Source organism: Pleurodeles waltl, chromosome 3_1 (genome assembly GCF_031143425.1).
Source record: "Pleurodeles waltl isolate 20211129_DDA chromosome 3_1, aPleWal1.hap1.20221129, whole genome shotgun sequence".
Lineage (NCBI taxonomy): Eukaryota > Metazoa > Chordata > Amphibia > Caudata > Salamandridae > Pleurodeles > Pleurodeles waltl.
Window position 1 is genome coordinate 922,464,015 of NC_090440.1, and position 13,736 is coordinate 922,477,750.

At 45.2% G+C, this 13,736-nt stretch overlaps 1 protein-coding gene across 1 annotated transcript in view; it reads left to right on the plus strand.

Moving 5' to 3' along the window:
• Positions 1-5,882: 5,882 nt before the first annotated feature.
• The window catches only part of LOC138284764 (uromodulin-like), a 47,462-nt gene continuing 39,608 nt past the window's right edge, over positions 5,883-13,736 (plus strand). Inside the window, exons 1-2 of the mRNA XM_069223903.1 lie at positions 5,883-6,066; positions 9,737-9,754. Coding sequence (XP_069080004.1) covers positions 6,018-6,066; positions 9,737-9,754 — 67 coding nt within the window. The 5' untranslated portion in view covers positions 5,883-6,017. The remainder of the gene's footprint in view (positions 6,067-9,736; positions 9,755-13,736) is intronic.

A 13,736-nucleotide genomic window follows, 5' to 3' on the forward strand; every position in this document is an offset into this window, starting at 1 on the left:
GACATATCTGATTTACTAGTAGGATCCTAGTATAGTGCACCATGTGTGCTCATTGCCTGTGAGTATAAAATGTACTAGTGTGCTTGCAGCATTGATTATGCCACCCACAGGAGTAGCCCAGCAAATATGTCTCAAACCTGCCACTGCAGTGTCTGTGTGGGAAGTTTTAAACTTCCATTTCGACCTGGCCCGAACACCCACTGGCCAGGCCCAAAACTTCCCTTTTACTACATGTAAGTCACTCCTAAGGTAAGCCCAAAGCAGCCCAAGGGCCGGGTGCAGTGTATTTAAAAGTTAGAACATGTACTGTGGTGGTTTACATATAATGATAGTAAAATACTGCTCTGCTAGATTCGTTTTCCACTACTGCAAGGACTATCCCTCCCACATGGTAATATGGGGATTGCCTTGAAATATCTTTTAAGTATAATTTCCAATTGGGAGCAGATAGAGATGCGGAGTTGGGGGTCTCTGAATTCACAATTTAATAATACATCATTTGGTAAAGTTGGTTTTCAAACTGTGAGTTTGAAAACGCCAGTTTTATAAAGTGAGCATTTTTTCACTTAACCATTTTGTGCCTCCACATGGCTGTGGAATACATGTCTGAGTCAGGATGGGGTTGTTTGAGGGTTCACTCTAGACAGTCACACAAAGGGAGCTAAGGTGTACCCTGCATATCCTGGTGGGTCTTCCTGGGCTAGAACAGTGGAAGGAGCTGACAGTTACACCTAAATAGGGCTGTGCCTGTCCTTACACAAAGCAGTCTCCAACCCCCTACAGTGGGTCCGGGCCGGGGCAGGGAAAAGCAAGGTCTTGTGCACTACAAAGACTTCCCTTTGACATTTTCCTACTTCAAAGACAGAAATGGGTATAAGTACTGGACCTCTGACCCCACACAGTTAGAACACTTCTGGACTGAGGTCATACTGCCAGGAAGAAGACCTGGATGCTGTAGGAGGGACTGCCACTCTGCCTGTAGTTTTTTGTGATAGTTGGTGCTTGCTGCTTCTGTCCAGGGAGTGAAAGGACTGGACGTTGCTTTCTACAGCCTGCTTTCCAAGGTTCTCCAAGGGGTTGAGTTGAGCTTGCCTCCTGTTAGGAAATTTCAGGGATATCAAAGACTTCATTTGCCACCACCTGAGCTTCCGGCTGGGAGCCCTGTCCTGCCAAGTGGTACCAAATCCAATCTTGGCCCTTGAAGGAGGTTTTTGGTGCTACGAAGAGAAAATCCACACATCAACTCATTGTGTCATTTTGAACTGATGCATTGCTGGAAGTATTCAACACATCACCACTGCCTGCATCGGAGCGTGGGCCTCACTTGACATAACAACCATGGTTTTCAACGCAGGCCTCAGCTTTCCATCGCAGCATGTCAGAAAAATGACTGGTGTGTGAGTTTCGAGCACCACATCACTGAAGTCTGTGATGCACTGTCCTGACTCCAATGCAGCACCTGCTTCCTTGCTGTGAGATCAACACATCACGACTTGACTTCTGACGCCTCACAAACGCATTGTCCGTGCGCACCATTTTCTTTATCGACACCGCAGTAAGTAACCAATGCTCCGTGCCACAAACAACGCATCACCTCCCCTGCAACATTAAGGAACCAACGCATCTTTCGCTCTTTCAACACATCACCTTCCCTGCAGCCCGCATTATCTTTGTTTTTGATGCATCTCAGGTACTTTGCCTCAGTCAAGCGCTTCATTGATTTTAAAGAACTACAATTACATTAAATCTTTTAAAAGTGATATCTGTGCTTGTGGATGTTGGATTTTTGTTGTTTTGGCCTTGTTTTACTCAGATAAATATTGGCTTTTTTTTCTAAACTGGTGTGGAGTACTTTTGTGGTGTTCTCACTGTGTTACTATGTGTGTGTGTGTGTACAAATACTTTACACATTGCCTCTTAGATAAGCCTGACAGCTTGTACCAAGCTACCAAGGAGGTGATCAGGGGTTATCTTAGCTGTGTGACTCCCTTACCTTGACTAGAGTGAGGGTCCCAACTTGGACAGGGTGCAAACTACTGCCAACTAGCTACCCCATTTCTAACAGGCACCATTCTCGAAGCTGCCGTCGACAGCGGATGCGAGATGCTTGCGCTGGGTAAAGCCTTGTGCAGGGGTGGTTCCGAAAGTAGTGAGCCCAACCCAAGATTTGGGATGCAGTGATGATGTAGGTCTTTTGCAATGGGTCCAATCCAAACAACACCAGCGATGCGTTGGTTCTACTCAAAGATGTTCCACTCAGCCGAGTAAATGCATTGATTCTGCTCAGGGATGTGTCGCTCAGCAGAGGATACACTGGTTCCACTGACAAAGCACCTTAGGTCCACTTGCAAGGGACTAGAAATGGGGTGACACCACTTTGCAGGGTAGACTCACAGATGGAAGAGCCCAGGTGCAAAAGCAGGATGGGTGGGTGTCTTTTATTTCCCTGACACTTCAGATCAGGAAGCCAACCACCTAGCCCCTGGAGTCACTCTTGGTGTAAATGATGTAAGTCCAGTCCTTCTCACCCACGCAGAGGAACAACAGCCAGCAGGGCAGCACAGCAAGGCAGGGGTCCAGAAAAGTAGCAGAGTGGCAGTCCTTCAGCAGCACAGTAGTCCTTCTTCCTGGCAGAGTATTCACAGGTCCAGAAGTACGCTGAAGTGGTGGTGTCTGAGGTCCAGTTCTTATATCCAGCAGTGCCTTTGAGGTGGGGGAGACTTCAAAGACAGGCCTTTGAAATGCACACAGGTCTTACCCTTCCTGCCCTGGCTCCAGACTCACTACAGGGGGGTATGTAGTGCTTTGTGTGACGACAGGACACAGCCTATTCAGGTGTACGTGAGGCTGGGCCCAGTTCATCCCTCCCATCCTGCCAGGAAGATCCATCAAGCCACACCTGAGCCACCATTGTGTGAGGCTGTCTAGTGGAAATACACAAAGCCCAGCAGTCACTCACCCCAGACATGATCAGAGACAGGCAGCAGGCACCAAATGGCTAAAGTAAGAAAAGGCCAACTTTCTAAAAGTGGCATTTTCAGTATTGCATTTTAAAATCTGACTTCACCATAAATTTGAATTTTGAATTGTGATTCCCATTTCGAATTTTCTCTTATAAAATGTAATAAGACATCTCCAATGTTATCCTACGGTAAAGATAGGCATGCAATAGTGAAAAACAAATGTAAGACTTTTTGTTACTTTTAGGACATGTAAAACTTAAAAGTACATGTCTTACTTTTAAATGCATTGCACCCTGCCCACTCAATTGTCAAGGGCTTCCCTTAGAGGTGATTTATATGTATAAAAAGGGGAGGTTTTGGCCTGGTGAAAGGGTTACTTTACCAGGCCAACATGGCAGTGTAAAACTTTACACACAAGCTCTGAAATGGCAGTCCTGATACACGGTTAAGGGACTACTAAAGTGTGTGGTACAATTGGTGCGGCAACCTCACTAGTAGCATTTAATTCACAAACCCTGGGTGCCCATAATACCACTTTACTAGGGATGTATAAATAAATTAAATACGCCAATTGGAGAAAAGCTAATTTTGCCATGCTTGGGGGAGGGAGTACAAGCACTTTAACACTGGTTAGCAGTGGTAAAGTGCACAGAGTCCTAATAAAAACAAACACGAGGTCAGAAAAGTGGAGGAGTTAGGCAAAAAGGCAGGGGGAAGACCACCCTAAGGCTGTCACATCTAACAGGTGTGTTCTAGTAAATACTATGATAGTTGGTTGCTCTTGATGTGGTACACAGGTCAGGAAGTAGCAGTTTCTTAATTGTTTAACAGTGTCTGCAGGGCATACCTTAGTCAGTGAAATTCAGGAGGTGTGAACTTCGAATTTCCAACTAAAAAACACATTGGGCTGCAGGGTGTAGGGGGTAAGATTACCAACATTTTGGATAGACTCTTTCCATGAAGAACAGGTTCAGTACTGATTTGCATTAGATGGGTCTATGTCGTGAGTAGGACAGTGGGCGAAAAATAATGGGTTGGAATGCTACCTTGAGCGATTGCTACTGGTTAGACTGATCGCAAGTATATACCCCATCACCGTTTGGATGTTTGATTGCCAGTGGTGGGCTTGAAAACCTGAAAACTGGCACAACTGCCAATGTTTGTGAATTTCAAAAAGTAGTAACTTTTCACCCATCTGAGAAATATTTGTATGGCTGCAGATTTACTATTTTTTGGTACACCAGCCACTATATATTTAGGTTTCTGCTCCAAGAAACAAGTTTATAGTTCTTAGTGAAATGAGAAAAATGAGAAAAACACTCATGCATAGCAGACCTGACTCAGGGCCGACAACCCAACTACCTAATCAATAATGCATTGTGACTTGATACACCGCGAATACCCCCCTCAAGCTAAGCCCCTGTGCCTGGTTGTTCTCTCTGTGAACTCATGATTATGGTCACAAACGACACGAGGTCAGAAAAGTGCCTGCCCTGGAATTACTTATTTTAAATGTGTTTTCACTGCACTCACTATGCTTCGTCTCTGCTACGAGAAGCCTTGATGGTAGAGTTGTGAATCTGTGCATGTGGACAGAGCTCCATGTTTCTGGTCCTCACCTTTTACAAATCACTTTATAAAGTGACTGATAGCCCCATGTATTAAGCCCGAGTTGCGAATAGAGGCAGCCACACCAACAAATTTATAGGGAAAGCCATGCCAGATCTGAGCCAAGGGTCTGGTTTTGCTCTCAGAGTCCATGCACGACCCAAGCAATGAAAACGTTTCACATGCATATTGTACACCAAATATGATGTAAAAATGTGATCCAGTCTCTTCAAACTTCAAAAAAGTGTATTTAACATGCAGAAGCGTATTTAACATGCAGAAGCCTTTCACCCTGGCACAACAGATTATACCACTGTATCGATAATCAATTTTTAAAAGTGCTAGTTTTTATACATGGACTTAAACAAATGAATGGCTTTCTCCCAACGACAATGCCATAAGGGGCAAGTCAGTAGTCATGTAAACCCTAAACGTGGAATAGATTTGTATTATTATTGAGAAAACATTATAGTCTGTGACAACAAACATAAGAGCTGCTTGTGCAGTGCACATCCTGAATTTAAGTATTTAAAAGTGCTCTCATGTGTTAAAGAAAAAGGAGACCCTGGCAAATAAAATGTTTGCCTAGAATCACACAATGTGGACAAGCAGGGAAGCTGCCCATGTATTCTAAGTTCCTGTGAGCAGTGGTTGAGAGGTCCGGGTAAAGCTGCTTACTCGTCTCATTTGTCTGAGGGTCTAAGGTGAGTTGGGACGTTTGACAGTGTGATGGGGGAAGTAGGGACTCAGGGGAATTGTTTTGTTTTTTTGTTGGTGGGGTCTCTGTCTTCTGGGGCCTCCGAAATGGTCACGGTTAAGAGTGGGTGCGTGCGAGGCCGTTCTGAAAAAATGCTTGTCCGGGATAAGATATGAAGAGTAGCTATCGAAAAGGGATTGAGCTCCGCGGAAGAGGCTCAGGTCACTGAATGAGTGTTGAGGGGGAGGGGCGTGATGCCAGGGTGAACGGGTGTGCAGGTATGTGTCTTCTTATTTTGTGAGGAATTTCCTGCTCCTGTGAGAACTTTCAGCTTTATGTGGTAATACGTCACCTTTCTATAAATAAAAAATAAGCCGCGTTGTCTTGTCAGTTTTGTAAAGAACAAAAACTAGACATCAAATACAGATAAAGTGAGTGAAAACGAATAATTAGGAGTACGCTGAAATGTAATATAAACACGCTATAGGGAAGAGGAGCTATGTATGGGAGGTCCCGTGAGCTATTGGGCCTGTAGAACCGGTAGGTGGAGCTGTCACCGGTGAGGTCCAGGAATCTCACAAAACAGGTGCACGGTCGGCGAAGGGCGTCAGACAACAAGAGACGCTCACTCGGAGAAGCCCATGGTGAGCCTGAGAGGACTTTAGGCAAAGGTGCGTGGGTTAAACCCCCTAGATCTTTCGCGCCAGTGCCTACCACTATTCCAGAACTTGGAATGCGAGAAGATCTCCATGAATCCTCTGCTGGGAATACTGCTGGCTGCACTCCTCGGAGGAGCAGGTGAGGCGTTGTAATGTTTAGTTGTACATTACTAGTTGAATAGTGTTTATGCGTGGATGCCTGGTCTGCTTCAAAGCGCTGACATCAATTTCGATTTTATGCCGACCGAACTGACAGTACAGCGTTTATGCGCGCGAGGGGCATCTATGGTGAGACAGCGAGCGGGGTGACTAGCAAAGAAGAAGTAACGCAAGAGGTGAGAGTTGGGGACGGACACTGAGACATTTTTAGGCTCCTGTGATTAGGTGCTCAGAGAACAGATAAACAAGTCTGGAGGGAGACGTATATAGTGGCCTTGGAAGCTACTTCACACCGTCTGTCCCTGTGTTCCTAGCAACAGTGCACTGTCAACATTACCGAAGCGTCTCGCACCATCGACCCATAATCACCAAACTACTCCACACTATTGATTCAGGACCTCCAATGACCGTCGCGCTGTCAGCGTGACCCAAACTCGCTCCACGCAGATTATCCTTGTACCCCTAGTCTAGCTTTCTATCTGTCCATTTGTCACAATCCCTTGCGCTGGCATTCACTGTGGCCCAGTGCTTAATTTGTAAAGAAAAAGGTGCCGGTGCCCAAAGCCTCCTCGTAAACTCGCTGCTGCTGCAGTTTGTGCGAGCAGAGAATACTGAGGCAGCCTAATCCTGAAGCCATCTCGGGCCTCCTTAATCCATTTACAGCCACCCCCTTCAGCTCAGTCTTGCAGCTTTCTACTTTCTCCCTTTGTGACGCTTTTTCGTTTTTTGCTTCCTCCGTCTTTCACATATGTGTCTTTTGCTCCCAGCAAATGCTTGAGGCAGAAGAATAAGCCCTCAAAAATAAGTGCCGGTACTCAGCACCGGAAACAACAAGCACAAATTAAGCACTGCTGTGGCCTCGAGCTCCCCCTCTCTCACCAGGGCCTCCATGCTCCTAATTCTCTTGCGTGTATCAAGCTCTGAAAGCACCAGCCTGCCTAATGGGCAAAAAGGCAGTGCCTGAAGGGCTGGTCTAGTGGGTCAGTATGTATGTTGGCAGTTTGTGATGCTGTTCAATACTGCGCGGCCCGTTTTTATAGTGGATCCACTAACCTAATATTAAAACCAACATTGCTTGCAGCAAGCGCCATGAAGTCTCCCATTCCTTCCAAAACTTAAAAAGAGTGTCTTCAGAACTGCCTCAATTTTCAAACTTGGGCCACTTTATAATTCGCTAATGGGGGCCACTTTTATTTTCCTTATCCTTTCATGTTGTGTGCTCCAAGACACTCACAGCGTCCATGATCCCCAAGCACCTCACACTCTCTCCATGTGCTGCAAGCGCCTCACACTGAGTCATAAGCTCCTCATGCCTAACTAAGATTCTAAGGCTAATTAATCATATGCACCAAATCCAAAATTCTACCTATGTGTCTGAAGCTCTTCACCCTGTCCATGTGTCTGAAACTCCTAATATAGTCTATAAGCTCCAGGCTCCTCATCCTGTCCGTATGAGCGGGGATCCTCACTTGTCCAGGTGTCTGAAGCTCCTCCCCATCCATGGGTCTGAAAGTCCTCTCCCTGTCCATGTGTCTGAAGCTCCTCATCCTATTCATATCTGAAGCTCTTCACCCTGCCCATGCATATATAGTTCCAAGCTCCTCACCCTGTCCATGTGTCTAAAGCTACTCATCCTATCAACTGGTCTGAAGCTCCTCACCCTATCCATTCATCTGAAGCTCCTCACCCTGTCCATGTGTTGTGAGCTCCTCACCCTGTCCATGTGTCTGAAACTCCTAATATAGTCTATAAGCTCCAGGCTCCTCATCCTGTCCGTGTGAGCGGAGATCCTCACTTGTCCAGGTGTCTGAAGCTCCTCCCCCATCCATGTGTCTGAAGCTCCTCCCCCATCCATGTGTCTGAAAGTCCTCACCCTGTCCATGTGTCTGAAGGTCCTCACCCTGTCTGAGAGCTCCTCACCTTGTCCATGTGTCTATACCTCCTCACCCTGTCCATGTGTCTAAAGGACCAAGCTCCTCACCTTGTCCGTGTGTCTGAAGCTCCTCACCCTGTCCATGTGTCTGAAGCTCCTCACCCTGTCCATGTGTCTGAAGCTCCTAATATAGTCTATAAGCTCCAGGCTCCTCATCCTGTCCGTGTGAGCGGGGATCCTCACTTGTCCAGGTGTCTGAAGCTCCTCCCCATCCATGTGTCTGAAAGTCCTCACCCTGTCCATGTGTCTGAAGGTCCTCGCCCTGTCCGAGAGCTCCTCACCTTGTCCATGTGTCTATACCTCCTCACCCTGTCCATGTCTCTAAAGCTCCAAGCGCCTCACCCTGTCCGTGTGTCTGAAGCTCCTCACCCTATTCATATGTTTGAAGCTCCTCACCCTGTCCATGTGTCTAAAAATCCAAGCTCCTCACCCTATCCATGTGTCTGAAGCGCCTCACCCTATTCATATGTTTGAAGCTCCTCACCCTGTCCGTGTCTAAAGATCCAAGCTCCTCACCCTGTCTGTATGTCTGAAGCTCCTCACCCTGTCCATGTGTCTGAAGCTCCTCACCCTATTCACATCTGAAGCTCTTCACCCTGTCAATGCATATATATAGTTCCAAGCTCCTCACCCTGTCCATGTGTCTAAAGTTTCAAGCTCCTTATCCTGTCAACTGGTCTGAAGCTCCTCACCCTGTCCTATGGTCTGAAGCTCCTCACCCTGTCCGTGTGTCTGAAGCTCCTTGCCTTGTCAACGTGACCAAAGCTCCTCACATTGTCCATGTGTCTCAAGCTACTCACTCTGCTCTAAGCTCTTCACCCTGTCGGTTTAAGTTCTTTCCTGTTTCCCGCTGTCCATGTGTGGCAAGCTCCTTAAACTGTCTTTCTATGTATTAAGGCTTTTCAGATTGTCTCTAGTGTCTCAGGCCTGTACATGTCTGTGAAAGGGAGCTGTGTTCGAACTCTCCAGGAAGAGGAAAGCAGATATCTTCACAATCTGCCCCACCCAGGAATGAGTAGTGGAAGCTACCCTGCTCCATTCCTTGCCCCCAAGCCCCAGTGTGTGTGTCACAAACCGCAGGTGTAAAAACGGTGCTTTATATAAGAGCTGGAGAACCTTAGCTATAAGGCTTCATGCTGCATCACATAATGCGAGCACTGGTAGTACTAAATTAAGACTCGGTGTCTGCCACACTTATGGTCTTACTGGTATCTTAAGTAGTTGTAGAGCTGGAGTAGTGCTATCTTACTACCTCAGAAAGTGGGAAATGGTAAGTAGTTACTTGTAACTGAATTTTTCAATGAATGTGCTGCTATGGCTGGAAATATGGAACTGTTTGTTGATATTAATAAAGCCAGTAACACAACATAACACAGTATCATACACAATTAAATTATCACAAGGCACATGACAAGAAAATAGTAAAAACTGAAGACAACAGCATTACAGCATAGCACAATTGCATTGCAATAATGCCTCAAAAAACCACAGTAGTACAAAAATAAGCAAAACACATCACCACAACAAATGTGCACAAACATTCTCATCACTTATTGCTATATCCAGAATCTTGTTTCCATAATACAGTGGTGCAAGGTATCTGGGGAACGCAATGTCTTAACTTACCACCAAGGGCATGAATAACCAGCTTCAATCAAAAATATTTTGTGATCTGCCCCTTGAGCTCTGACCTCTGACCTCTCTCTCTTTTCTCCAGGTGCGGCCGCCTGCTTTGGTAAGTTCTGCATCTTGAGTTTTTTTCCTCCAATTTTTCTCCACTGTAAATTTTGAGAAAGTTGAAACCATGGAAGATGGGGGAGGTAAGAGGTATGTCTTGTGAGATTGGAATAAAGTGTGATATTTTGACTAGCTAAAAATAAATGTAGAAGTTCCAAAAGTGAATTATCGATTTGATGTGCATATGCTCAAAAAATCCAAGTCAGTAAGCATTACTTTTTACATTCTAATGAGGCCACTGATGAACTTACTATGGTGTAACCATACACGATTCAGTGACTCCAATGCAAAAGGACTACAGGGAAAGGTTTGGGAGTCCTGATTTAATTCTAGTAATTCTTGGAGCCTCCGAGTAATTTATTTTGGTTCCAGTCAAGTGGAGAACATTGCTGGACCGACTGCTACATGGTATCACGTTGACTATGATACATCAGAACTTTGTCTTAGATTTCTATCAACCCTGGGTGCAAAGCTGAACTACTTTGAGGGTTAGAATCAAGTTGCTTGCAATCGGCAAAGATGTACGAAATTCCAGTCACCCTAAGATGAACGGAACATCTCATTTGGGTCTTGGGGTGTCCAGGGAATAGCTCTCTAAAAATGAAATGTCCTGTTTAATGGGACACACAGATGATTCAGTGATTGGGTCGTTGAATGTGGTTGGAAGGGGTACTAGTAATTCCCACACATGTTTTTCAAGTAGTATAAACTGTTGCTACTAGTGCCAAGAGAAGCTTAAACAAAACGGTTGCTACCGGAGCTACCAACCTTCACACTCCTATATCTCAACAGTGCACAGCGCGTTCAGCAGTTTCAGCTGGTAGGTGGATGCACGAGACCAGTCCCACTAATTTACCAGTTAGAACTGGACTGGTGAACTAGGGTTTGGTACCAACCTTGACTTCCTTCAGCACTGTCACAGTAAGTGCTCAATGCAAGGTTCAAACGGCGCTGGAATCACAACGAACAGGGTAACAGGGTGCTCGCCTACGCCTAGAAGGTGAGAAGGGACGCTCTTGGGCTGGAGGTGGTTATGCTTGGGCTCCCTTAAAGTCAGAGCAGTAGAGGGAGAGACTCCGGGGTGCCCTCAGCAGGCCCCAGACTCGTGATGAAGTTGGTGTCCTTGGGTTAGTTCTGGTGAGTGGATTTGTAGATCCACGTAGCTGCGGATGGTCTCACTGTGAGTGACTGCACAAAGCTTTTGCACATTGTTCACTCCCGTTTAAAGATGATTCCTTTCTCTTCAGTGACAAAGCTCTTTCAAAGTCTGCTTCTTAATTTTATTCTTTACAAGATATTTTAAAAGGCGGCTGTTTATTTTACCTGCACTTCAGCTGCCAAGTTAGATGGGGATTTATTTTCAGTCTCATTTTTGCATTTTATAAAGTTGGTGTTATAAAGTGCTACTGTGACATTGTATCATTATAGGTGCCTGTAGTTTTCGTGCCTGATTGGCTGGTGATTTTTTTCTTGTCATCATCAAAAAATAATAGTAAAATTCAAGACAGAACTAAAGGCTTGTTGTTAAAACAACATCACCAGCGAAGCAGCAGAATCAGTAAATGTTTTTAAAATGTAATATTTTTATTGCAAGCATATGATGGCCACATTTAAGTGGCGGCCTGTTTTTGATTTTCTTCTTTTTTTTTTGGCACCTACTTGCGATACAAAAAGTGAAAAATAATAAGCATTACACCAGGATGTCAATGCCAAGTTCTATTTGATTCTTAAAAGTAAACCAATAATTATCTTAAGGTAAAGTAGAATAGATTATTACCTTACAATAAAACGATTAATGATGAAAAGCGGCCATTTCATCCGGTTATGTTAAGACAATCAATAACCCTTTTAAGAAATGGTTGCAGGGAAAGAAAACTTTTCTTATCACTGCACCATTTTAGATATAGTTTTCACATATCCAGCTACTTAGTGAGCAACATTGCTTTCGCTCTTGTTTTCCGTTCGTTGGTCAGTTAAAATGTAATTAATAATTTTAATGTCTCTTGCATAAAGTGGCTAAAATGAATACGCACAGGCTTGTCAAGGGCAAATCATTTAGCTTTGCCAATGCTGGTTTGTTGCTAAGAGCAATGGAGACGTGTTAAGCACTTCTTCAATTGTTTTAATAAGTCCAAAAATAGAGTCAGAACAGATCAGTGCTTAATTTGAGCCGGTGGTTTCGGGCGCGGGCACTTGCACTTATTTTTGAGGGACGGCACTTATTTTTCTGCCTCAAGCATTTTCTGCGAGCAAAAGACTCATACTGGAAAGACGGAGGAAAAGAAAAACAAAAAAGCGTCACATTATAGAGAGCAAAAATCTGCAAGAGTGAGCTGAAGGGGCAGGGAGTGACTGTATATGGATTAAAGAGGCCTGCAATGGCTTCAGGATTATCTGCCTCAGTATTCCGTGTTTGCACATTTAATTGCAGCAGCCGCGTGTTTAAGAGGAGGGCTTTGGCCACCGGCACATTTTTATTTACAAATTAAGCACTGGAACAGATCAAGGTCAGTAATCTGTCAAGGTCAGCATTAGTCACATCATAAAGCTACACCAGACCCCTATGAAGAATGTAAATGGTGGCAGAAACAAATACTAGTCCAGTGTCCGGGATTGAACGGGAACTAATTTCCTCTCGTGAACAGTTCTTCAAAAGTATGTGTGTCCATTTATTTCTGAAGCCACCATAGCGGTGTACCAGTTGTGTGGTAACCACAGCATTAAATGCAGTTACAATCAAAGGAAGTTTTAACAATGGTGGTATATGACAGTCACGGCTTGTGCAAAGGTGAAGGGGCGGCGTGCGGGGCGAGGGGAGGATTCAATTAAAAAAAAAACTTACCTGGGCCACCGCCGCAAGAACCAGTCTGCTCCTCATCTCCTCCTGCAGGCACAGGTTCCCAGCCTGCCATGCGCCAATCCGGGCGCTGCTCAGAGCAGCGTCGGGATTGGCTGGGAGCACCCAGCCAGGATACTCCCAGGCAGACTGGGAGCCTGTGCAGCTCTCTGCAGCCCAGCAGCCATGTTGCTGGGTTGGAGAGAGCCCTGTGCGCATGTGTGTTTGGCCGGCCTTAGACGGCTGGCCAAACATACATGCGCTCTGAGGGGGAGTGCTGAGCACTCTCCCTCATTGCTCGTCACCCCGTGGCCCCTCCCCTTTTCCACAAAAGCGATAATAAACAAAGTTTATCATCGTCTTTGTGGAAAAGTTTTGCAGCTGTCGCTGCTGGTAGGGTGGCGCCGCTTCTCCGCCCTTATGGAGGAGCCGCCCCTGGTACATGGTCCTCCGCAAAGGTGACCATCTCAGTTTACCATTGATCAGTAAACATCCCCAAACCTAACCATGACAAACAACAAGAAAACCCCTTATGGAATCGGTAACTTCACCCTTCCTGGACACGGAGCAATAAGGATAAACAACTGTGGGCCACTGAATGGCAGCTTCCCTTGGACCATGATTAGATATTAATTTCTAATCCTCTGTGGAGTGGTGGCGCGACTTCAAACACATTCTTGCCTCCCCTCATCATGTGAACTATAAAAAAACAACACTGCCACCTTTTGATAAAAACAAGATTGGTGAAAGTATCTTCCTTCATTGAAAAGATTAAGAATGCCTCACCCATGTTGTATGTCAACATATCCTTGACAAAAATATTGACTGACATAAATATGGTGGTCTGAATAGCACTTACCAAGTTATTTTCCTACTGGATGTAGATGTTGTAGTTTTAACTCCAACAGAGCGGTATTTTTGTTCAGGATATTTAGGGCACTATGGGCCTGATTACAACTTTGGAGGTGTTAATCCGTCCCAAATGTGACGGATATACCACCAGCCATATTACGAGTTCCATAGGATATAATGGACTCGTAATACGGCTGGTGGTATATCCGTCACTTTACCGTCACTTTTGGGACGGATTAACACCTCCTCCAAAGTTGTAATCAGGCCCCATATTTTTGTCAGGTCACACTTG